This window comes from Terrapene carolina, unplaced genomic scaffold (genome assembly GCF_002925995.2).
Source record: "Terrapene carolina triunguis isolate 2854851 unplaced genomic scaffold, T_m_triunguis-2.0 Scaffold180, whole genome shotgun sequence".
Classification (NCBI taxonomy): Eukaryota; Metazoa; Chordata; order Testudines; family Emydidae; genus Terrapene; species Terrapene triunguis.
The window spans coordinates 489,945-515,746 of record NW_020664531.1 but is presented as its reverse complement, the minus strand read 5'-3'; the positions used below and the strand labels follow the sequence as shown (position 1 = coordinate 515,746).

Here is a 25,802-nt window from a genome sequence, read left to right as displayed (position 1 = left end):
GACGTATGGTAACCCTAGCACAGTTGTTAGTGTGTGTGTGTAGTTGATAATATTTTAAAAATGCATGCATGCTTATTGCGCAAAGTTGCATGTGCACAAAAGGAGGCTAGGTTGAGGGCCCTCTGTGACTCAGGCCCTTTACGTCAAATCTCCATTTCAAAATAGCCATTAAGCTTTCTGAGGCAGCTCCTCTGAGGACAATTATTGTACTTTCTGCTTGGTTCTCTGAAAATGAACTAATATATTGATTTAGGAAAGAATCTCTAAAATACCTGGCACCACAAGAGCATTCACTTTTTCCTCATAAAAAAAAGAGGATCCATTTAATATTGATTTTTTTTAAAAGAATGAACAAATATATACAGAATGTTCTTAAATCAACAGGGTAGTGTACGTGCAATTGTTCGCATTTCCCACCACTTCACAGCAGTGCCAAAACATTGAAAAATCAATGTTTTATTTGCTGCTGTTGCTCTTAAGGTCCTGCAGAAGGCTAGCTAATCCTTTGCTATTAGTGTTTGGACGCAACTATAGAGTCATTCTAACACTTTCACTGGCTCAATTAATATTTAATTATTGAATTAAAGTGGAATAACTTCCATAGGAGACTGAGGGAGACTCACATCAGAATATCCCACAGTCTGGTAGTTAGGGCACTCACCTCAGAGGTGGCTGGTCCTCATTTAAATCCCTTCTCCCCTTCAAGAGAAAGGAAGACTTGATCCAAGGGCCTCACATCCTGGGTGAGTACCTATTCACTAGATGAAAGGTTATAAGAGAGCTCCTCCCCCACCAAAATTTCTCACTGCGAGCCTCTTTCAACACCGATTTCAAATGAGGATAGCATTCTCCTTCACTTCTCTCTAAGTTATTGTGTAACGTGTTGCTAAACAGTTTCCGAGGCCTGGTCTACACTTAAGCATAGGAGTCTACACTTAAAAAGTTTGCCCGGCATAGCAATGTTGGTCAGGAGTGTGAAAAAAATCCCACCCCTAACTGACATGGCTATGCCAGCAAAAACCCTAGCGTAGACATAGTTATACTGGCAAAAAAAAGTCATTTTGTTTATTTTGCTTATTCCATTCAGGGAACTGGTATAAGCTATACCAGCAAAAGCTGTGTCTCCACGACACTGCCAAAGCCTTTCTAGAGTAGACAAGACCCAAGGTTCACCCCAGAGATGGCTGCACTCCACCGGTAGATGTAAATTATTTCTGTGCATATCATGGGTAAGGTCTGTAAAGCTCACTGGGATTCTTTTTAATATAAGGGATCATGATGATAGGCTACAGATGGGTGAAAAACATCAAGGGAAGGAGAGAACTTATTTAAGATAGGAAAGGGAATTTAACTAGGACTAATGGGATGAAATTAAGAAAGGGCGAAGTCAGGGAAAGATTTTTGGAAAGTGGCGTCGATGAGGCTGTGGAATAGTCTCCCAAGAGAAGTAGAGAAATTCCCATCACAGAGGAAATTTAAAAGTAGACTGGCCAAGACACTAGTATTGGCAGGGAGATGGACTGGATGAACTGCGAGGGCTTGTCCATCTCTACACTGGGTGATTCAATGATCACACTTACTGCAGCTCAGACAGAAGGCTCTGGTCTGCCGCTGAGAGATAGAGACTGGTAGCAAAAACGTGTATGTTTGTGTAATGAAAAAAAGTCAGAAAATGCATTTACTTAAATAAATCCAGAGAGGATCTAGTCTGTGTAGAACTCAGCCCTGCCAGGTGGTAGCCATGGTGAGTGGAAAAAACAAAGTGAGTCAATGAAATGAGAAAATGATTAATGTTACAGATTGCAAAATAACAAATGTGACCGACAAGCAAAGACAACAGAGACAGAGATTAGCAGCCTGGTTCTGATCTGACTTCTGTAAATTAGGAGTAAGTCCCATGTAAAACTGTCTGCAAACCAGAATCAGGCCCTAAGGATATGAAGGGCAGGGGGTTAATAACAGATCTTTTTTCTCACAGACAGACTGGTGAATAGCTGAAATATGTAAAGGAGTGAGTATTTTACCAAATTTATTCCACTATCGGGTGGCTCTGTATATTATTCTGTGTTTTGGGCTCACAGTAAAAAGTGTTCTTTGAAGCAAAGCATTGCCTAAACTGATAAGAATGTACAGTCCCAGTGTATCAAAGACATAGGGAAGGAACCCAGTCAAATGGAAGGGAAAGCTGTACAAACATGGAGGAGAGGTTATCCCAAGGACTCCATTCTGCCAGAGCACTCTGCTGAAAAGGTACATTGTGGGGCTGCTTCTCAAAATGGAAACAAGGAACCCAATCTTGTCGTCAGTGGGAATTTTGCCTGAGAACGGACTTCAAGACTAGGCCCAAAATTGTTTTATATCTTTTGAGATGAGTCTTTAACATCAAGGCCCTGTCTGCCCCATAGCACACTTTGTAGCCCTAAGACCCTGGTGCTACGGAGAAAGCGTACCTTCTCTAGACAGTTGTACTGCATGCTGGGCACCAGTTGATTGCTGCTCTCAGCCCTACTGTTGGCTGCATTTCAGTGGTGGTGTATGTATACACGACCTGGTTTTCAGAGGCGCTGAACATCCACAACTCCAACTGAGTCAGTGGGAGAAATGGCTGTTCAGCCCTTTGAAAATCAAACCTTATGTGTCCAAGTTGGGTACTCAAGAATAGAGACACCCGAAATCAGATACCTTTGAATGATCTCAGCTGCTGAAATAAACATAATGAATATAATTGCTTAAAAGCTGAATATATGCATAACTTCTGTGGAACAGCAGTACTTCAAAGGTAAAATACATGGTGCAGTACACGTGACAGCAAGGGCGATACATTTTGTCCACCTACTTGATAAGTCAGCTGGTACTTCACTGGGTAATTACAAGGACATAAAAGGAAGGAATGTAGCCCACTGCAACAGAACTGAGCAAGCTCTGTTGTGTTTGGGACCTTGCCCATCCTTGGAGGGAGGTGCAGCATTTGGCCCATTAAAAATATTTACAGTCATCTCTTCGCATAGGTTGCAGGCCTGTATTTAGTAGAACAAAGCAGAGAAGCTAGCTAATTTAAGGCTTGGGTTTGGGCAGGCATACATTCTCTATACCATGACAAGTTTTTAATTTCCTAGACGTGGGAATGTAAATTTTTAATGACGACTGGAATAGGGACTTTTTGTTAATCATCGGGCCTTTCATTAACACATCACTAGCTCTCTCTCTCTTAAACTGCACCACTGGGTTAGCAATCATATTGATTCTAATGGTATGTCTGCCTTTAGAGATTATGAACATACTTCGTGCGAGGGGGTGGGGGACGCAATGGGTTTACACATTTCAAATTGCGATCTACTCCCCTGGTTTAAGATATGAATGCACAGAAATTCACTCTTCACCAAGCCACCTGGTCCCTTATTAAAAAAAGACAATATTCAACTTTAATGGCTCAGAACACTAAATCTTACAATAGAATCATTACAGTGTCTTAGATCATTACTGTGAAAGAGTGTAGGAGGTTGGGGTTTTTTCTAAATAAAGACTGCCTGATAACTTTCGCTTTCCTCCTTCACGATGAAGCTCTCTCCTTATGCTCTTGAATTGAACTGAAAATGCATCTGAGACCTTCATGTAATCAATTATGGCTAAATCAGTGACTTTGGCCCAAATCCAGGTCTACGTTTGTGTACTGTGCCAGCCATTCAAAATGTCTGGAATTATGCTAGCTGTTGCGCAGTGTCTCTTTACCCCCCCCCCCCATGCTGTTTTCAATTCAAATGAAGGAGAAATCTGCAGCTAGATCACTTCGCTAAACACACACCTGCTGACATTTCATGCAGCTTTAATTGTCATTGGAAAGCTAAGTGTAAAATCAGAGAACCCAACTTAATTAAAAGCTGTAAACAGTCACAAGATGCAGAGCATATTAAGTAATTCCCATAATGCAACAGGCTTGATGTTTAGATTGTGATTTGCTCTGAGTCTGACACAGTGCTATTGTATGTATCTCTGAGAATGTATCTACTTTCTGAAGCACTATAGTAATAACAGCAAGAGATTAGAGATAGAAAATAATTGATTTTCTATTGTTTTTGGTATTAGTTTTCAGGCACTTGGTAGCACGAAATAAATATCTTCTTGATTGACTCCACCTGCAGAATACCTAATTACAGGCTTACATTCCAGAGCTAAGCAAACATGGCAACCAAATGACAAGCACAATGTAATAGAACTAAATTACATTCCTACGTAATCAGTAATTAGACACCTTTGCAGTCAAAAACGGAGAAAATGTGTGCAAAAATGTGAAATTGATTATGCAATTAAATATGTACAAAAATAAATGCAACCAGTAGCAAATGTACTTCAAAACAAAGAAAAAACTTCAGTACATGGATTATTGTATACATATTGCAGGAACATAATTTTGCTTATTTTTTCATGTTGTTCACAACCCGGCTTTTTTATTTTTGGAAGGAATCTGATGCTTAGGCTATGTCTACACTATGCAGCTTTTAGCGACACGGCTGTGCCGCTACAGCCGTGCTGCTAAAAGGTGCGCAGTGTAGCCGCTGTTTGTCAGCAGGAGAGAGCTCTCCCGCCACCAAAAACTTCCACCCCCAATGAGCAGCTTTAGTGTAGTTGGCAGGAGAGTGCTCCTGCCGACAAAGTGCTGTTCACAGCGGCACTTGTCGTGGACAAAACTTCTGTCTTTCGGGGGAGGGTGTGTGTTTTTTTAACACCTCTGAATGACAAAAGTTTTGTCTTTCATTTGCCAGTGTAGACAAATCCTTAGAATCTAAACAGGTAAAAAACGGGAAATTAAGTTGACATTTACAATCTGAAAAATGATCTATGTACATATGCAATAATTTATTTTACATATGCATTAAACTAACCTATGTGGGAGAAACAAATATTAAAGGGGCATCCAACTCTAAAATAAATACACTTCTTTCTGTAGGAAAGTGTTTTATCTACTAATGATACAAGTCACTCCTAAGATTACCCCAACTGAAAGAAATTCAAGAAAAAATATTTTTTCTATTTTTGTTTATTTACTCTGCAGATTGGATACTTCATCAATAGTCAGTTTTGATTTGACTATATAAGCAATTTTCTGTTTTTTTCAATGGGTCTTTCACACAGGAACAGATTGGCTACTAAACACGTTATTACCAATCAAGTTTATACACATCTGTCATGCTACCACCCTTTGTAGCTTTTGATTGGTTCAAACTCAGTAAGCTGTAACCCAACAGGTTGATCTGAAACAGTGTCTGATTAAGCAAATTTGGATATCACCAAAGCTAGAAAACTGAACATACCTTAAATCACTGAAGATTTTGCAACTTTTGCCTCCTGATTTGCCTTTTTTACATAAGCAATTTATTGATTAAAATAAGGGGCAAATTAATGGGCTTGTAACAAGCAAACCTTGGTCCCAATCCTGCACTTGGCTGGGCTAGACAACTCCTGTACCTGGGCAGAGGCCCACTGAGTTCATTGACTACACATGGAAGCAGAGGTCAGCACAAGCAGATCTGATTGTAGGATCAGGGCTAGTCTTTGTAGTACAGTAACTCCTCACTTAAAGTCGTCCCGGTTAACGTTGTTTCATTGTTACGTTGCTGATCAATTAGGGAACATGCTCCTTTAAAGTTGTGCAATGTTCCCTTATAACGTCGTTTGGCAGCCGCCTGCTTTGTCCACTGCTTGCAGGAAGAGCGGCCCATTGCAGCTAGCTGGTGGGGGCTTGGAACCAGGGTGGACCGGCAGACCCCCTATCAGCTCCCTGCTCCCCTAAGTTCCCTGTGCGGCAGCTGCCCAGCAGGCTAGCAATTGCCAGCAGTTCAGCTGTCCCCCCCCGCCACTGCCATGTGCTGCTCCTGCCCTCTGCCTTGGAGCTGCTCCTGGAAGCCTCCTGCTTGCTGTGCAGGGGAGGGGGGAAGAAGGGGACTAATGTCAGGGTGCCCCCCTTTCCCCTACTCCTGCCCCCCACTTACTCCTTCTCCATATAGAGCAGGATGGGGATAGGACAGGGCTCAGGACGGAGAGAGAGCCGCAGCTGCTGTCTCAACTTCCTGATCTTTTTAAAGGCAATGTACTTAGAGTGGGGTCATCATGCTTAAAGGGGCAATGCTCATCTCTCTCTCTCTCTCACACACACACAGGGTGTGTGTCTCTGTATCTGTCTGCCATGCTGTCTCCCCTCCCTCAATTTGTGCTGCCTTGTAGAGTGTGAGGCTACATTAACAACGTGTTAGCCCTTGAGGGCTCAGCCGAGTGCTAGTTCATTATTTAGCAGTAAGGCGTTCCCTGGGAAATATCCTACCCTCTTCCACCCTCTGACTTCACCACCTCACCAAGCTTCATAATCATCATTGCTGTGTACAGTATTAAATTGTTTGTTTAAAACTTATACTATAGTTTTTTGTCTGATGAAAAAATTTCCCTGGAACCTGAACCCTCCATTTACATTAATTCTTATGGGGAAATTGGATTCGCTTAACATCGTTTCGCTTAAAGTCGCATTTTTCAGGAACATAACTACAACGTTAAGCGAGGAGTTACTGTACTTCTTTATAACCTGTGTAGGATTAGTATAATGTTTCATATGCTATCTTCAGTGTTTTACTGTGTAATTCTGGGGAAATTTAGCAAGCCACTGGTAAAAAGAAAATTAAAAGAAAGCAGTAATTTTTACCTCACTGGGATTCTGCAAAGGCACAGAAATATGCACTACTGGATCCCACTGCAGCATAGAAGGATAGATTTGATGTCCCACTGCTCTTTGCTTCTTTCCTCCCTCCCATCCAAACATTGCCCCAACCATGGGCCTGATCCAATGGCTACTGACATCAGTGGCAGTCCATTCATTTACTTCAACGAGTGTAGGAGCACACCCTATGCCACTTCCTTCTCAAAATGTTTGTGCTGCTTTATAGAACATAAACTATCAACTCTGGAGAAGAAATGAGATGCTCAGAAAGGATCTGCTGGATTCGGTGACTGGGATTAGATCATTTCACTAGGTGCTCTGATATGATGGCAGTGATTGTAAGAGGGAAAGATAAGATATGTCTGACCTACCTACAACATACTCTTGCTTGTAATGAAAGACAGACCTGGGATCATCACCTTCACACTATTCCAAGTAAGTAAAAAGCAAACACCCTTCCACCTACCCTCCACCCCCACTTCATTTGTCAGCAACAGGAGAAAAAATAGTACAGATAAAAGCACCATTTGACACAGAACATTTGACGTGTGCGTCAGTCTTTTGTGATCTAAAATATTAACTGGCATATTATAAATATGTTCTGCGTCCAGATCTCACTTTCTGTTCAGATAAGAGAAATGTTCAGAACAACTCATCTCTCTGTCTAGGCTGTAGGTATGTCTGGGTTAAGGCTGGGCTAAGGTTCCTTGTACAGTCCCCGCCCTCCCCCCTCCCCATACATTCCTATGGACACAGTCACAATCTAGCTCTTAAACAGCGTCGGGGATACTTATGCATATCTCCAAAGGGGCAGAATTGGAATCCAAAGGTCAATGCATTTTTGATTACCAGTGAGCCACATAAGAACCTTACTCAAGTGGTAGCAAAATAATGGATTGGCCTTCCTGGCATATGACTCAGGAAGATAAGCAGCAGCGAGGCTAATGGTTTGAAGGGAGGGCTAAAATGTTGAGTGCTTTTTTTTTTTTTTTTTTTTTTTTTTAAGGTCAGCAGTTCAACAGCCATCCCCTTCATGGTGTACAAAGAAGGCCTGAATATTGTTTTTTGTTTTTTAAGTTTTGATTGGAGTTTTTAAAAAGAAAAGATTTATTGCTTTGGGGTTTCTTTAATTGGGAATTTCTTTTCGAGGCGGGGGGAGGGAGTATTTTTGTTTCCTGCTTATTTCACAATAAAAATATATCTGCTCTTCCCTGATTTGGCTGAACAACTTGTTGGAGGTCTCAGGGATGTTTGGCTGTGACTCTTCTCATCTCTGAACTGAAATCTTTAACAACACTTTCCCCCCGCCCAAGTGTTTCTCAGGCATCTGAGATAGATAAAACACATTTAATCTGAATAAAAATCACTTCCTCTCTCAATTAATCAGGTTTTCATCCTTCCATGTCATCATTCTGCCAGGTCTCCAGCCACCAATAGTTTCGAAACAATAGACAAAAGATGAATTTCTAATGTAAAAAACCAGCAGATAATTCAACAATTTTAACAGAGAGAGGCCATTTCTAGACATCATAAAGCAACAAAACAGGGAACAAACCCAATTCTTTTCTTTTGCAGGTCACTGTTAACTTGCTCCTTTGCATCTCCTGTTATAGCAAATAATGTCTGCTTAACGACCAGCTGTTCTGTCTCAATCTATTGAAAGTTCCCCACAAGCCAAATCCTTGTTTCCCCTTTCAATAGCCATAATCAAAACATAATCCAGATTCCCCTACAGTGGTTGAAGCTTGCTGTATTGTTAGCTGCACTTTACCATTAACTTTTCTGCAAGCTGTAACAACATGAAGGCCTTTCTCACTAAGGAAGGAAACCTCTTTATGTTCCCAGCTGGCAATGGCAAAGGACACCTGTATGGACAGGGCAATCTGAGCATCTTCCTTTCTGTAGTGTAATTTACAAATCTTCCTGCACACAATGGATATGCACACCTCTACCCCGATATAACGCGACCCGATATAACACGAATTCGGATACAACGCGGTAAAGCAGCACTCCGGGGGGCCATGGCTGCGTGCTCCGGCGGATCAAAGCAAATTAGATATAACGCGGTTTCACCTATAACATGGTAAGATTTTTTGGCTCCCGAGGACAGCGTTATATCGGGGTAGAGGTGTACTACAAAGCTTGTATCTATCTTGCCAAACAACTACTGGCTCTTGTGTGAGATCTCTTCCCGTGCCATTTTTTCCAATGGCAATGTCCTTCAGATGTGCAGTACTCTTAGGATGCAGTACATTTCACCTTTGGGCCACCAGTTCCAATCCCGCACCGCTCATTAGGGACTGAAAGTTGTTCTTGTCTCATAAGTGTTTGCTGTCTCATCTGAAATAAAATGATGACTTCATTCCAGTTCCTAAGGCTACATCTACACTACAGCACTTGTGGTGGGGACACTCTAAGCCGACAGGAGAGAGCTCTCCCGTCGGCTTAATAACTCCTGCCTCCGCGAGAGGTGGTAGTTATGTCGGCGGGAAAAGCCAGTCCTGTTAGATCATTTGGAATAAAATGTAATTAAATTTATTATGTACCTGAGCTTGCCTATCAAGTTCTTTTCTTAAGGACTGCTGCACTGGGGGCGAAAGAATAAAATAGAGCCCAGCTGTGGCCACTCCCTCTTCCCCCACAGTCCTGTGACCTAAAACTGTGTAGAGGAGACCCCCCCCCTCAGGGGGCACTAGGACTTATATGGTGCCTCCCCTCCCCTAGTCAAGTGGTCTTGGGGAAAAACTGCAGCAAGGAGCCAGCCATGGATCCCAGCCAGTAGGAACAGTTACAGAAGCAGCCAAAGCAGTGACCTTCAGACCCCAATGATATCACATAATTTTCTGCAGTTTTGAGTAGATGCTGTCTGCCCTGTGCTGATTGGCTGTTTGCTCCAACTCTCTGTTTCTTCATCACGGCTTCTCTCCATACCTGCCCCATCCCCATCACCCACTTCCCTTCAACCTTCCCTCTCCTTTCACTTTTCCCTCTCTGTTTAGTTAGGTAATCCCCCCTCCCCCGCTTGAATCATGCCCCTCCACCTCCCACCCCAAAAAACTGTGGAACTAAGATGATACTTGCCGCCATCATATTGTTTGTTCTGCTGGTGTGTTTTATCCCTTTGCCTTACGCTGCATCTATCTTGTCTATTCAGATTATAAATTCTTCAGAGCAGGAACTGTCTACTACGCTGTGTTTGTACAGTGCTTTGCACAAGGAGGGTCCCACTCTTGGCTGGTCCTCGGGCACCACCATGATCAACATGATCCATCATCATCTGGTTAAATGGCACAGTGTCCAGCAGTCTCCCACCACAGGGACATGTGAAGAATCCCAACAATTGAGTAGGTCTGTTAACAATTAAAAAAAAAAACTCCTACAAATGGAACAGTCTCTCTCACAATTCTCAGCATAATGTATGAGCTGTGTCCATTTCAATGTTGGGGGTAGTGAGGTGTCTACAACTCCAATTAATGTCACTGATGGATTAGAAAATAAATACATTGTTTCCCCACAGAATAATCAATCTTAGCACACAAGGTGCTGGTAAGCTGGTTGCCTCAAGAAAAATCATTAGGAAGCATCCGTGTACTTGGGAGATCTGTCAGTTTCGTTATTGCAAATAGTCAGTCGCTGGTTTGGTCTGTGTATGTAACTGAGGCTTTCACCAGTTCATGTTGAATTTACCTGGAGTATAAACAGACTGAGCCAACACCAAAGATGAGAGCAGATAGAACCTCATGTTAACAAGGAAAACAGCAGTCTGCTATGATTGTGTGTGAGCAGAAACATAAGTGGAACCCTGGTGTGATGGTGAATAATGTGCTCTTGAATGTTAAGGTACACTGGAATTTTCATAACATCTCAGATTCTTTCCCATATTGCTGCAAAAAAATTAAATGTAGGTGGAACTAAACTCCTGTTGTTATGAGGATGGAAAGAAAATTAAATTATTTAAATTAACCCATCTATTCTGGCCAACAGCTTATGAGTAATTCTCAACATTTTGTCACCTAGAAAGACAGTCATATCCTGACAAACACATCATATACCAGTTAGTATTTTAGATCACGGATGATTAACATGTATGTAAAATATTGCGTGTTACTTCAGGGAGCTTTGCTTCTTGCCTGCCTTCCTGGCTGCTCTTGTCTGTAGTGTTTTTCTTCTGTTTCGGGCAGATGAAGTGGGGGTGGAGAATAGAAGGAAGGCTTGTTCTTATGCAGCATAATGACTACTTTTATCCCAAGTCCCTCATAATAAGCAAGGACGAGTTTGCTTAGGGAACGTTTCACCTATTGCTTCTACCTATCCATCTATCCCACATTCATTACGATAGTATGCAAGTGCCCAACAAAGTTATAAAATCCAAATGATAGAATCCAGCAGATCATCTTCCTTCCCCCAAATCTTTAGGAATGTTTCCGCACCCACCCATCCTTCCCACCCACTTGGTGCTAAGTCAAAGAACTGAGTTTTGCAAGTATAGGCTGCAATTCAAGAAAGCGCTTAAGCATGTGTCTACATCCCATTGACTTCAATGGTACTTAACGATAAGCATGTGTTTAAGCTCCCTTTCTGTTCAGAGATACCATAGTTTGCTGTAGCACTCTCATCCTCTTCTCCACTGCTGCTAGCAGCCTGTGTTCACCCGCCTAAAGGCAAAGACCGACAGGGGCAAAACAGGCAATCCAACCACCTGTGGGGTGGAAGCAGGCTGAACAAAATTGATGGAGGCTGTATATGAACTGAGCACTGAGGCCATGTTAGCAAAAATGGTGTTGTTGGTAGTGGCTCCAATCAAATTTTAGACTTATGAAAAGGAAGGTTCTGAAGATGCAGAGTGATTCTGTGGATAGGAGCCTAGACTGAGAATCATGAGACCTAGATTCTGTTCCCAGCTCTGCCACTGAGCTGCTGTGTGACTTTGGGCAAGTCACTTCACTTCCTTCAGTTTCCTCATATGTAAAATGGGGATAATGATAGGGACCCCCTGTGTAAAGTGCTTCAAGATCTCTGGATGAAAAGCACTAGCTAAAACCTAGGTGTCATCACCATCATCATCCAGGTTTGGGACCATCTCTTACTATGTATCTCCGCAGTGCCTAATACAATGGGCCCTGGTCTCGGCTGGATCTGTACTCAGTACTGTAATACAAATAATAATAATAATCTGGGTACTTACATCCTTGCTCCCCATGTTATTATATAACCATATCCAGGATGCAAGTACCCATTCGTCTTTCTGATAATTTCACCTGGTACATGGATAGCAAAAACCCTATACAAAGGCATGAAACATTCAATCCTAAAAACAAATCTCTCCTGAAACGAACAGGTTGGTAATGCAGGTGGCCATCTTCACAGGCACTTTCCAATCTAGAAAACAGTGAACGTCTCAGGACTAGTTTATGGCTGAACTTGATGTAAACTTGGATGCCACCCACTAACAACGCAGCTACACTCTGGGTAACAAATAACCTCAGCTCCCTTGACTAAACAAACAGTAATACCACAGAGATAAATTTATTTTCAAAGCCTGCTTGGTATCCTGCCCAGTAACTTGCTCCTTGTTCAAAACAAAAAGATATGATCATTGCCTCATAAGGCACTGGCCACCTTTCCTTGTAACATTCTGATGGCAGACCTGTTTATAAACTCCTTTATTCTTCTCTCAGCTTAAAGGTGGCCTGAAAAGTGGGAGAAATGTACTTGTGCTCTTCTTTTTACTTTTTTGCTTCTGTTATGCTATAAAAAAGATGTGAAAGTTTAGATTTGTTTTGTTTTAATTATTCCCCTCCCCCCCCCCTTTGCTTTTTTACTTGAGAACCTTCTTCTCTGTTCTGGAAGACTCTAGGATAACTGGAGAACTAGTGAAACGATGCCATCACAAGAATCAAGGGAGTGAAATCTGAGCAACTAAACACATATAGAAGAAAATGATGACTACTTACATATAATATGTAGGATACAACCCTTCAAAGTACCAGCAATGCTTTTTGGCCTCTGTACACTGGAAAGAAAGAAAAACAACATCATCTTGGTGTTATTATTAATTTAGGACAATCATAATTTATTATAAATACAGGCATCAAATAAATATTATATAGTCAGACAAGAAAAAGGTCTCTGATCCCAAAGATTTCACAATCTTAATAAATACTACTATTGTGAAATCAGACATCTTGAACTGTAATATGCACCTTTAGGCCCCGGACTCTGCATGGAGATGCCCACGGAGGTCAGTGGAGCTCCAGACAGACACGGGGCTCTATCTGTCTGATCTTAGCTCTGTGCAGAATTTTAGGGCTTCACAAAAACCCCAAAGATAAAGGGAAGTTAAGAGCCAGTCAGTATCACAGGTCACCTATGAAACAATTCTAAAGCATCCTCAATTGAAATTGGCTACCCCAGTCATATGACCACACATTTAATTAGTCATTAGTTTATAGCAGAGAAGTGATAATCTTTATGTAATCTCTATGCAGATGGAATAGAGCTAGGAAAGGAGTAAAGGCATCAAACAGTGTTGGGATATTTTCTTATTTCTCTACAACAAAAATAAAATCAGTAAATGTTTCAAGGTGCATGGTAAAGTATCTAGGAAAGGAGACCGCTCTCTGCAATCTAGTAACAATATTCTCTTTCATGTGCACTTAGTATATCCCTTTTAGAGGATGGGGGCAGGAATTTTTTTCTGTGTGTGAGGCAATGCCTATCATTGTGGACATTACCAGAACACAAACAACTAAATAATAATAATGATGATGATGATGCTTGGAAAGGAAAACACAGAGATGTCAAGTACAAGGTTGCATATATAAGGCACAAAATATTTCTATATACTTCACTGGCATCCATAACGTCAGAATGAATTATTATAGATACATTTCCAGAAGTTTTATTGCAAACTATGTTTTTTTGTTGTCACACAAATGATACGTTCTTTGATATCTTCCACACACCAAGAGGATTTTACCTAGGGAATGTTTTGTTGGGTTTTTTTTAAAAGTTAGTTCAAACTTCTCTCTCTGTGGAAAGCCCCTCACGGCCTAGTTTTGAGGGCATTTATCATGTCCGTAGGACTTAACTCACCCTTTATTTTAACTCTGCAGCTCATCTTTAAATAAGAGCTCATCTAAGATTATCAGCCTCTTTGAATTCCAGGAACACAGAATACATCTGGGCAAGAGAGAGAAAGTGCTTTTAGATTCCTGACTCTCACTATTCATGAATGAGAGAGGCTGTAAGCCCTTTATTAAGCATCTCATGCGTGGATTCAAACACAGAGCAATTATTGCCCAAGAAGACCATTTACTATATATTAAACAGTTAAGACTGGAAGAAAAGACCCTTGTCTCACATAATCACTGATAAGGTGCTAGGGCTCATGTCAGCCACCAATAGGCTTTGGGCCCTGTAAGAAGGACCAGGGCCGGTGCTACCATTTAGGCAAACTAGGCGGTTGCCTAGGGCGCCAAGATTTGGGGGCGCCAAAAAGTGGTGCCCCCAGTTTTTTTTTTTTTTTACAGTGTTCCTACGCCCCTTCCCCTCGCCGCTCCACTTCTCCCGCCTCCCAGGCTTGCAGCGCCAATCAGCTGTTTGGCGCCGCAAGCCTGGGAGGGGAGGAGAATTAGAGCGGGGGCGGTGTGCGCGGGGAGGAGGCGGAGCAGAGGTGAGCTGGGGTGGGGAGCTGCCGCACGGCTCCCCGGAGGGGGGGCGCCTCAGGGCGGGGGGGGGGGGGGGGGGGCGGCCGGGGGGCGGGGGGGGGGGAGGGGGGCGCAAGGTGGAAGTTTCGCCTAGGGCACGAAACTTCCTTGCACCGACCCTGAGAAGGACCACAGCTTTCAACTTAAAAACAAAGTAAGCCTCTTTTCCTTCTGAAACTGACCCCATTTTCCTCCTCAGACTGATGCTAAGATTGAAAACAACATGCAGCTGGGCTCCATTCCTGCAGCAGGAGAGCTAAAGATCCACCTGCCCACACACACATACACACTTTGTGTAAAATGAGTCAGTTAAGTTTGGGGTGCACTCAAAAAATCCTCTTACTAACCCTTCCCAGATCAGACTCCACTGACCCTCTTCTCATCCTTGAGAGAGGGAAATGGCCATTCATTTCCTATGACTGTCTTGACTCTCTCCTCTCCTAGTTTCCCATCTTCTCCTCCTCTTCCTTCCTCCCTGATCCTAGTCACCCTGCATTCTCTCTGACCTCCTTCACAGGCAGCTGCATCTTCATATATCAGACAAAGGATCATGACATTATTTTGAAATACTCTGCCCAGGGGGCTATAAAATGGAGCTGGAAAATGAACAATGAACGTCCAAGAAACACAAAACTCCCCTAAGCATCCAGTTTCCCCAATTATTTTACAATAAAAATGTATGTGAGCTGCAAAGGCCTGCGAGGCTGTCTTTTCAGCATCAACCACCTTACTCATTGCTGAAACCCTCCAGCCCTAGCAGCGCGTTCGATAGCTCAGTGTTGCAATGATATTTATAACCTTTACATATTGTTATTTAAAAAATCATCAAGTCACTCACATTCAAAGCAAATCAAAAATAATTTTAAATCATTCTCCTTTCTTCCTATCATTTCGAAAATGACATAACCATATCGATTATCCAGTGATTACACTACATTATTTACATAAAATAAATCTCATAATTAATTGTCCAAATTAAATAGCCAAAATAAATTATTTTGTATTTGAATTTTTCTTCCTGCCTGTTGCCCAGGGGCTTCTCCACTGCCAGCAGCGCCGGGGAAGTGCTGCTGCTGGTACCAGGCACAGGAGCAGCTCTGGGACAACAGGAGGCAGCAACTGAACGCAGGCCCAGCAGCAACGTTTTCCCATTTCCCCCTTCCCCTGCCTCCTACTACCCCAACCTTCCCTCTCCCAAGGCCAATGCATAGAGGCAGGCAGGCCTCAGTGGCTGAGCAAGTCTCGTGTCCTTAGCCCCGAGGGTCTCACAGCTCTGCCCGCATGCCCAGCCTTGAAAAAAATTGCAAAAAGGAGCTTCTTATATCATTGCCAGAGCTCTCCCTGCAGGCTCCAAAACCCTGTGACTCATAATCAATTTGTGAGCACTAGCTCTATTGCAGCCCCGTCATGCATTCCTGCAGTCCAGCCTGAATCTCACACACCTGGCTCAGTAGCAGGAAGGCAGCAGGTCTTTAATTCCAGTTTCTCCTTTTCTGGCCACTTGAGGCCACTGTGGCACCAAACACCTCTTCTTGCTGGATCAGGGCCAGGGACGGGAAGCTGGAAGGAGAAGATGGCAGGGGCAGCAATAAAAGGTGAGGGGGCCTCGGTCTGGCCTCAAATGCCCATGCCTCTTCCCCCTGCAGCCACCTGCTCCAGGCTTCACAAGCACAAACCCCCAGCCTCACCCCTAATGCCCTGCTCCCATCAGCCCTCTAGCCCCCTGGAGCACACCAAGCCCCTGCCACTTAGAAGGCCCCTGCAACCCAGTACCCTTTACTTCCAGGAACCCTGTGAAACCATTATCATCTCCAGGAGCCCCAACACCTATGTGCCCCTCAGCGCTAAAAATCCCAACAGCCTTCCACCCAGCTACCTCCAGCTTTCCATGCACTCCACCGTGTCCAATTATGGCCTCCGATACCCCTGAAGACCCACACACCTATCCACTCCCACCACAGCTGTCAAATTCTGTTCAGCTCCATGCCCTGCCCGATCCTCACCACTGCTCAGGACAGGGCCTGTTGACCGTAATCTTACGTTTATGGTTATATGCAACTATGCAAATTGTTTCGTTAAACAAATAAAATGTCACAAGCTGGATGGCACAAAACTTGGCAGCTAGGTAGCCCTGTAGTTCAAGAGAGCTGGAGAAGTAGGTTATTCCCTGCTGGACGTGAAGCTTCTCTGAAATTTAAAGGGTGGGGGGAACAACTTGACAACTACTGCCATTCAATGTCTCCCTGCTGCATGTCGCGACTACTGCTGGGCTGCACTGCAACAGGGGAGAAGGGGAAGAACAATGGTGTATGGAATGCCCACACAAGCTCTTTTGGGCAGGAACTGTCTCTTTGTCCTGTGTCTGTACAGCACCTAGCACAATGGAATCCTGGTCCCTAGGCACTATGGCATTACAAATAACAAATAAACCAATAATGAAACAGCCCTCAACAACTGGTAGATAACAGCACCTCTCTCCTCAGGATGAATTCAGTCAAGGAAAGTCATTGTGATTGAACTATTATTATTAAATACGGATATTACCACAGTACCAAGAGATACCAAAATCAAGACTGGTGCTCCATTGTGCTAGGCGTTGACAAAGTCCTTGTCCAAAAGAACTTGTGTTCGTTTAGGTCTTGAAAAAGCTACTCGCCCACGGCAAGACAGACAACGAGACCTGCGATGTAAAACCAATCTTGCTTATGACCCTGCTGGTGTTTTAACTTTTATGATGGAAAATTTCTCTCCATTTTGGCTGTAAAATAGTTTATCCTATGTCCTTTATCAATTTGGCCACACTATCATGAAATGTAAATAAATATAGAAGTGTGTGCATTTTTTTAATGAATGATGCAGGCTTAATTGGTGAGTATAGGTCAATTCCAAAGAATTAATGGCCTCTATATTAGCCAGATTGCATGAACCATTTCTCAACACTGTGATATTTAGAAAAAATGAAAAATCATAGATGAGACATCATATATCTGCTTCTCTGACATATTGCTACTGACTGTTTTCTTTAACAGGGGGTAATGACACAAACTGCAAGCTGGGCTTTCCTAAAATCACTGAACTCATTTAGGTTTCCTCTATAGAAAGGAAATGTGCTTTCTATCACTGACTGAAGCAGTTTTCTTCAAATGACTCCACGACTAAGAACAATAGGGAAAAAAAGAAGTTGCTAAAATACTAACTCTTTTTAATGCCACCAGAGAGCAGGCAGTCTGCTTGTTAAATGTCTGAAGCTATTCTGCGGATCATTAGTTACAGCATGCAAGATTTACAGAAATACTACAGCACGATCCTCCTCCACACCATACATCTTTATCTTCAGATTCACCAGTGAATTCAAAGATACCAGGTCAGTCTGAACAATGCTCAAGACTGGGCACAAAGGATAATGCAACACGTTCACTCATAGTGCTTTTATGGGACTGGAGGGAAAAAGAAGGACTACCAAGAAGTTCACCATCGGTATCACACTTTCAAATAAAGATACAATTAATTTTTTTGAGGGAAACGGCGAACAAAGAAATCTTTTGTGGGTGGAAGCAAGGGATTGTTTTTTATCTGAAGGTACATTAAGTCTTTGAGTTTGTAAAGTCTGTTCCAATCCAGATCCTCATCTGATGTAATCTGGCAAAGCTCTACTGATTGCTAAATCAGTGGACCTACATTGATTTTCATCAACAGAGGATCTGGCTCCTTCTTTTTAGTCAGACAAAATGCAGGCAGCAGCAATACAATTTTTCTCTACACACATAATCATGAGGACTTAGAAAGGTGAATACTGAGCACAAGTGGGAATTTAGCCATGTGACGTGCCACATTAACAATTACATAAATGGTTCCTAGCATTTTGTAGCAACTGTATCAATCAGTGCCTACCAACTCCCATTCAGCTGGGCATACACTAAACTGCAATAGAATCTGGGCTGTTCCAAAGCCCATTCTCAAAGCCTCAGACTCTGCTGAAGATTAAAGCTTCCACAGCTGAATGGAAAGTGGGCAATAAAAGCACATCAGAAGCCCAGAACAGAATCTTCTCATTAAAGGCCTGAATAATTGAGCAATGCCCAGTGTGGCTTAGGGAAGGAATACTCAATCCAACATATGTTCAGGACAAGGACACCCAGGCAGTCAGGCCATGGCTGGCTATTGCTGAGTGTGCGTGTTTGCTGGAGGTGGAGGAGGTGGGGACAGAAGGCACAGCAGAGAAGGTGTGCTGCTTTTCCACATGCTGTGTACCAACCAGGTGGTTCCATACTTGATCCAAGGGTCAACTCCTCCTGCCCCCATTATACATGATTCCATAAAGAGACCTTTCACAGAAGTCACTTTCATGGGTTTGCTGCAGTTTTCTCTGTTAGGGCAGCAGAAATTTCTTCTGCATCGGGGACCTGAACTCTAGAATGTGGCCCAAGTGGTGAGAGCCAACTGCTACAGGCTAAAGAACCAATACTGGTAGAGATGTCAGTGGCTGGGAATCACTGTACTGCAGGAATCTGACCTTTAAATCAAATCAGTGACCAGAACCCCCTTCACTCAGAACCCTAAACAAGAGCTGAAAGCATTCCGAAGCACAAGCTGTTTCCTAGAAATGGATTGTCGAAATCAGTGGGAATTCTGCATGCAGATGGCTGGAAGAATCAGGTATGTAGACTAGAAAATGTGCCTGGTGTTATTGCTCTTCCACAGACCAGGAGAGGAGCTGAATCCCCCCTGTCAGATTAATGGATTTCCCGATATCAGGGCTGCACTGTTCAGTATCAGTATGGGGTGAAACCAACCTGCTAGGAAGTGTGGTTTCATTTAGCTTTGTTTGAATTGGCGAAATTCATCCTTATTTCCTAGCTAGTGGCTCTGACAAATGAGGGCAAAGGTGATCAAACTTGAAGCTTCCCAGCTACTGAGCTCATCAAACAAATGATTGGTGACTGCAGCAGGTGTTCCTTTCATGTACACAATGGTAAGGGTACACTAAAACACCTCTGGGGTTTTTTATACTCACTTTTTAACAAGTGGATGAAGATACTAAAAAACCTTGCATACCAGCTCTATCCCAGGTCACAGACACTCTGATCTTCTGATTAGTCTCTTCCTCTCATTCTAATAGGAATAATAGTTCTATGAAGAGACACTGTCCCTTAGATACAGCTGAATCCACCAAGCTCCAATATTAGACATTGCATGACTCAGGTCTTTTTACACTTTATATTACAGACCTTGCTGTTTCTTGCCATTCTCTTTGGCTCTTCTCTTAGACAGATGAGGATATTATTCACACAAGATTCACAACAGAAGCAGATTCCCTACCTTAACTTCATTAATCCATGTTTGGCAACAATACAATTTTACCACAAGCAGCTAGTATTTAGTAATTCCTTTGGCGCTCACAGTACTGACATTAATCATCATATTTGTATTTGGAACGAATGTGAATTAGCATTAGATAGCATCAGAAAGCATTACATTACATTAAAATCTCTTAGCCTTTAAGAATACAACAGCCTTTAAATGCAATTTCATTTTAAGAGGATACATCACTGATTTCTTTGCCATTATGCACTAATTGTGAATGCATTTCAATCCTAGAGCAATATAATTTTAATTGAATAGAATCTCTTCTTCACTGTTCCAGAAAAAGATATCCACATTTTCCAAACTGTATGAATGAACAAGAGGACAATTGTCTCACACAGGGATCCCCAAACCTAACAAACAGAGGTAGTAGGAGTGCTGGAGAGGCTCAGATTGCTGCTGCTTTGGTTTACATCAAACATGTCTGTCACAGGGAAGACTATCCACCATTAGCCTGCAAGTGGATAGAAGGCTTGAGAGAGATCAGTGACACCCTCTGCTATTTCTCAGAGGGATGAGCAGCACCCCATTGTGCCAGGCTGTTGCCTTCATATCTGTCAAAAGCAGAACCTGACACATGCTGCAATGTGATCTTAGACAATTTTCAGTTTCAACCCAATTAAATGCAGTGCCTTTCATTCAACTGAAACAAAGAGACCCTCCAGATAGTGGTGAATTGTGCTCTCAGGACCCTGGACAGTGGCACAAGGACGCAAAAAGCCTTTTCTGCCAATAGGTTGGTATTATGAATGGGTTGACGGAGAAATGCATTAAGGATTCTGTAGGTTCAACAGTAAATGGAAAAGGCCATTTATTTGTTACCTATTGTTGAATTTTAAATCAATAGTCCTAGAGATGATGACTGAATTTCTGTATTTATAGAAACCCAGCAGCCCAGAGACAACAAACAGGTATTATCTGAATTTGGCCAAGCTTCAGGAAATATGAACATTCTGTAAGTATCAACAGAACTATTGGTTAAAACATAAAGCAGAAAAATAAACTTGGATAATATTTATGTGTTAGAATGTGACAAAGAAAACTGTCTCTCTCCATTCTAATGTTGGTGAAACTGGCTTAGTATTGCATACTGCATAGTATTGCATACTGCATATTTCATAGTATTGCATCCAGTCAGGAAAGTTATATTTACAAACAACTTTTTGAAGGGTCTCAAAGCATTTTATAAACCACATATTTATAGTAATTGCTTCATTCTGTTCTCAAAGGCAGCCACCTCTGGGAGAGAACATGAAAGTGGTTTACCAGGGCATAGCAATACCACAAACCATTTTAGGATAGGAAGAGAATAATAATGTTTGATCTGTTTGAAACCAGAATGATAATACTGTATCTCATTGAAACTACAGAGGAAAGTTTAGGTATGTGAAATATAGTCAGCCTACTTAGAATCTGGTCAGGACATGAGGACATTGAACCAACTAGTTGTGAAAGCGCCATAGGATCCTTAGTGAACAGAAGTGGCCCGGACCTTGGTTTTCATCTTATTCATCAGACATAATTTGCTATGGTCCATTGAACTTGACAGCACTTTGTGTGGATATCAGTGCACCTCTTTTTTCTGACCTTCTCGGTAGGACTGACCATGCATACAAAGACCTTATAACCTTGCAAGCTGAAAAAGGCACTTGAAAAATCCATTTTATGAGGTAAATCCTGTCAGTGGTTTCTCAATGCACAATCCATATCAAATGGTGCTTACACACAGGCTTCTATGGCCAAAGTGTGGAAGATTAAACAAGATATTAACAAGGACTTTCAAGGACAACAAAATAATTGCACCACCCTCTTGCCTGATGTTTTACTTTGTTGTGTAGTAAAGCTGAACAAGATCCACACAGATGGTCTAATGACAACACAACACTGTGCACATTGGGGTATCCAATTTAGGTCTCAATCTCGCTGGCTAGCAGGGGCCCAACTGCTGGAGAAGAAGGAAGCACATCATGTTACTCCAAAGTCTAGTTCTGGCTAAAATACACAGCAGCACAGATAGTCTCTGAACAGAGCCACAGCCAAATATCCTTGCCAGAGGGAAGGTAACCATTGTGTGTGGCCATTGGGTGTACTAAGGGAGAAGGAAATGAGAAAAACTGGACTGTGATGAACAAGTGGAAATTTCTCTGCTAGACCAATGCAAAAAGGTAGTTGGTTTGCAGATTCACCATATACTGGGTTCATTCATTAGACAGAGCTTACTAACAGTCTCATTAGGGGTTAAGCAAAACACACACACATGCGCGCGCACGCACACACAGAGTAAGCAGGTCAAGGTACGGGGGGACTCTCATCTTTCACAGAGTCTTTGGCAGTTCAGATAAGTGTTGGACTCAGCCTAGCAGCCATCTCTGTGCTCTTTTTAACTGTCACCTGCTGCATCCTCCCAACATGGCAGAGCTGTAAGAAAAGCTTTTATAGGAGCAACATGCTACACACAGAACATCAGAGATCCCAGTTGCCTCCACCGAAAACAAAGGTGCAGAGACCTAAAGGCGGAATGCTGACGTGTAAACAGGTGCTTTACCCAATAATATTGAGTGTAACCTCCATGATTATTCCACTTCCTTTCATATGTGCATGGAAGAATAATGGCAGGGTAATTCAGGGCCCACCTTATAAAACAACCCCATAAAAAGGGAGGATAAATGTAAGGGAAGAAGTAAAAACATACCAAAATTTAAGCTATTCATGAATCCCTCCCACAGTGTCTTTAAAATGGATATTATCCCTTTCAGGAACAAGATTCCTTGCTTTGTATGATGCTGAACTCATTTTACCTCCCTGCAGGTAATGAAGTGAGGCAGGATTGTCTACATCACTGCCATCACCAGTGTGATGAAAAGAAAAATAATAAACATGGTCCAGTGTGGCCAGTGCCACTTTCAAGTACAGAGAGTACAAACCTCGCTCGCTGTCCTCCAGGAACTGCACTGAAAGGATTTGCCTGAGACTTGTTCCACCTCCTGCACTGACCCTGAGGTGTGAGGTACTCACATATTGAAGGTTGCATCATTCACATCAGAGTTTAAATTCAAGTTCTTCCCATTCTTGTCTGAACAACTCCAACATTCAGTTCCTTTGTTAAAAAGGTTTAAACTGAAATGTTTGGCTACATGTTTCCTAGGCAGATTTTGCTCCTTCATTTTCCCACCCCAAGAATAAAAATGGCCCCCTTTTTTTTCCACTAAGCATTTAAGCCTTCAAGAGTTACTTTCCATCTTCCATAATAATTAAACCAAATCTCAGAAAAGGTCAAGTACAACTAGATGGATTCAGTGCCTGATTTTCTATCTCACGCACTCACAGAGGAAGAGAGCAAGCCAATGACAATGGCTAGTGTGCCAGACATCAGTTAGTTAAACTACGACAACCCATCAAAGGCTAAAAGAAGGAGAATTTCTTCGATGGTCCCATGAACTAAGAGGCTTTGTTCTGTTCATGTTATGTGCGCTTTCTCTCTCATTTGCTCAGGAGAGAGGACACTGACATGATTGTGTGCTGCTACATAATCACAGCTCTTCTCTGTCCTCTTCCTACCAACATTATTTATCATTCCCGACATTTCATCTGATAATGAACTCTTTCCCCATGTCTTTCTTCAGGAATAATTATCAAAAGTCAAAATATTTCTTTTACCCCAGTGAAGCTTTTTTCCTATTGTTTCTGAAATATTTATTCCAAAATTTCAATTATGGGATCAAAAACCTCCGTGGGCTGCAAAAATCTCGCAGTACAAAATAAAGATTGTATCATCAATCACATACATCCAGTACAAGGAATAGAGCATGCAAACTATTTTAAGTCAATTAATATTGATAGAATAGACAGACAACCTAATATGGTTCATTAAGAGGTATGTGTGCCAGGCCCACTTCTGAACTTGCAAGGAGTTTATTTTTTAATCCCATTATGCATGGTTATGAGTGTCTGTTCACTGTAAATCAGATTACGTGGGCCCCATGTGTATTAAGCAAGTAAACATATGAACACAGAAGAGAGGTCAAATAGATTGCATGGAAGTCATTTTGAGGTGTGAAAGTCAGTTCATGGAGAGTTTAGATACTTTAGCACTATGAGCCTGATATTTATTCTACCTGCCTACATAAGGTATCCAAGGGTGGAGCTTTTTTAATGGTCAGATTCTGCCAGCCTTACACTGAATAGTAAGCCCAGCCGCATTCTCACTATCATCTGTCCCCGGCAGGGAGAATGGCATTAACTGTCATTAATATTGTGCCCTCCATGTTCCCACAATGTGCCTATGTCAAATTTAATTTGACAATCTAAGTAAGGCCTAAATTTATTATAATTTAGTTAAATCATTTACATTAAATGTAAAAAAAAAAAAAAAAAAAGAATATTAAGCTGTACATGCTTTCTGCCATGTTTTAAAGAAAGTCAAACCACTGAACTGGTGGAAGTCACTGGCTAAGCATCTGGAACCAGAATTGGCCAAAGTGCTAAACCAGCTGTTGACAGCAGGTGCAGAGCAACTATTTCTACATTTCAGTTTATTCAACTAGTTCAGTTAAATAACTAATTCATTCAAAGTTACGAAACCTACTGGGAACAGAAAAAGCAGGAAAGCTTGTCTTCCTCTTCCAATCTATGAATAAAAATGAGGTGAGAAGATGAGATCAGTTAGTTCTAAAAACTTGAAGGACATTGCAACCAGTAACAATCACTTCATTTCACTAAACTACAGATAATACTTCATTTGTTTAATAAAATCAGTTACTTTTAAACGCAAAACATATTTTGATAAACTTTTTTTTCTTATTTATCCAGCACATTTATGCATAGAGTTTAAGGCCAGAAGGGACGACTGGATCATCTAGTCTGATTAAGGTAGTTGTATTTAATAAAAAATGCTGGGGTTTTGTGCATTTTTAACTGAATTTGAATGTCCACTCAAACAGAACTTGATACAAACTGCCAGTAATAATTTAATCATCTAGTAAATAAGGAATGCATCATTCACCATTTTTAACATAATAAAAATGTAAAAATGAAGATTCTGAATAAATGTAAGTGATATAATTGCTTAAATAAATATGCATAGATATAGCATATCCTCCTGGTTAGCAAAAAGAAGCATCAAATTTAGGGTAAAGGCTAAATTTAGTTGCAAATCAACATGTTTTAATGGTTACCAAATTATCAGAATCAACTTTTTTTAGGAAACTAAGAAGTACAAATGCAAAACGCTATTAAAATCAACAATATAAATAAAAGTTTCCTGCCTGCTGATTTAAATCATCATTAACATCAGTGATTTACATTGATTGGATTTACATTAATTCACCCTGCTCAGTCTACTGTATTCATCAAGCAATTAAAAAGAAGCAAATAGTTTGATCTGATGAGATTTGTATTTAGTTAACATGTCAGTTCAAGTTCTCAGGTGAAGCGACAATGGCATTTGGGCATTTACGTGCCATGGGACCAGATGTGCCAACATAAGGTTGAACAAAAATATTACAGGTCTGAGCTATTTGTTCAAAATGAGAACCTGACCCTACCCATATTTGGATGATCAGCAGCAGCACCATAGCAAAAATAGTGGAAGCATGACCTAAAGGCCCTTCTTTGGAGTGAGTATTTCCCTTCAGTGGCGGGATATCCAAAGCAAGGAATACAGGCAATTCAATAGCAAAAATCAGTTCTGGCAGGTAGTAATGCCTGGTAATGGTGAGACATTTTTCACGACAAGGAAGTAGGCTCCTATGCAAGATCACAACTTCAACTGTCTTTCTTTCAACAGTTTGAATACAACAATACAATGTCTTCAGTGTCTCAAATATCTGGTGATACAAACACTAACTGTGATATAATCTACAAATATAAATACCCACTAACCAGTGTTGCCAACTCTTGCCATTTTTCAAAAGTCTAGCAAATTGGTGTTTTTCTTAAAGCCCTCGCAACTAGAGTCAAATGATTACACAAGAATCTCAACATTCTTTTTCATGGGTTATCAATACTTTTGGAAATCATCTCATAAC

At 41.7% G+C, this 25,802-nt stretch overlaps 1 protein-coding gene across 1 annotated transcript in view; it reads right to left on the bottom strand.

Annotated features, from left to right (window-relative positions):
• The window catches only part of VOPP1 (VOPP1 WW domain binding protein), a 95,774-nt gene that overhangs the window by 18,242 nt on the left and 51,730 nt on the right, over window positions 1–25,802 (bottom strand). Inside the window, exon 2 of the mRNA XM_024209325.3 lies at window positions 12,658–12,716. Within this exon, the coding sequence (XP_024065093.2) occupies window positions 12,658–12,716 (59 nt within the window). The remainder of the gene's footprint in view (window positions 1–12,657; window positions 12,717–25,802) is intronic.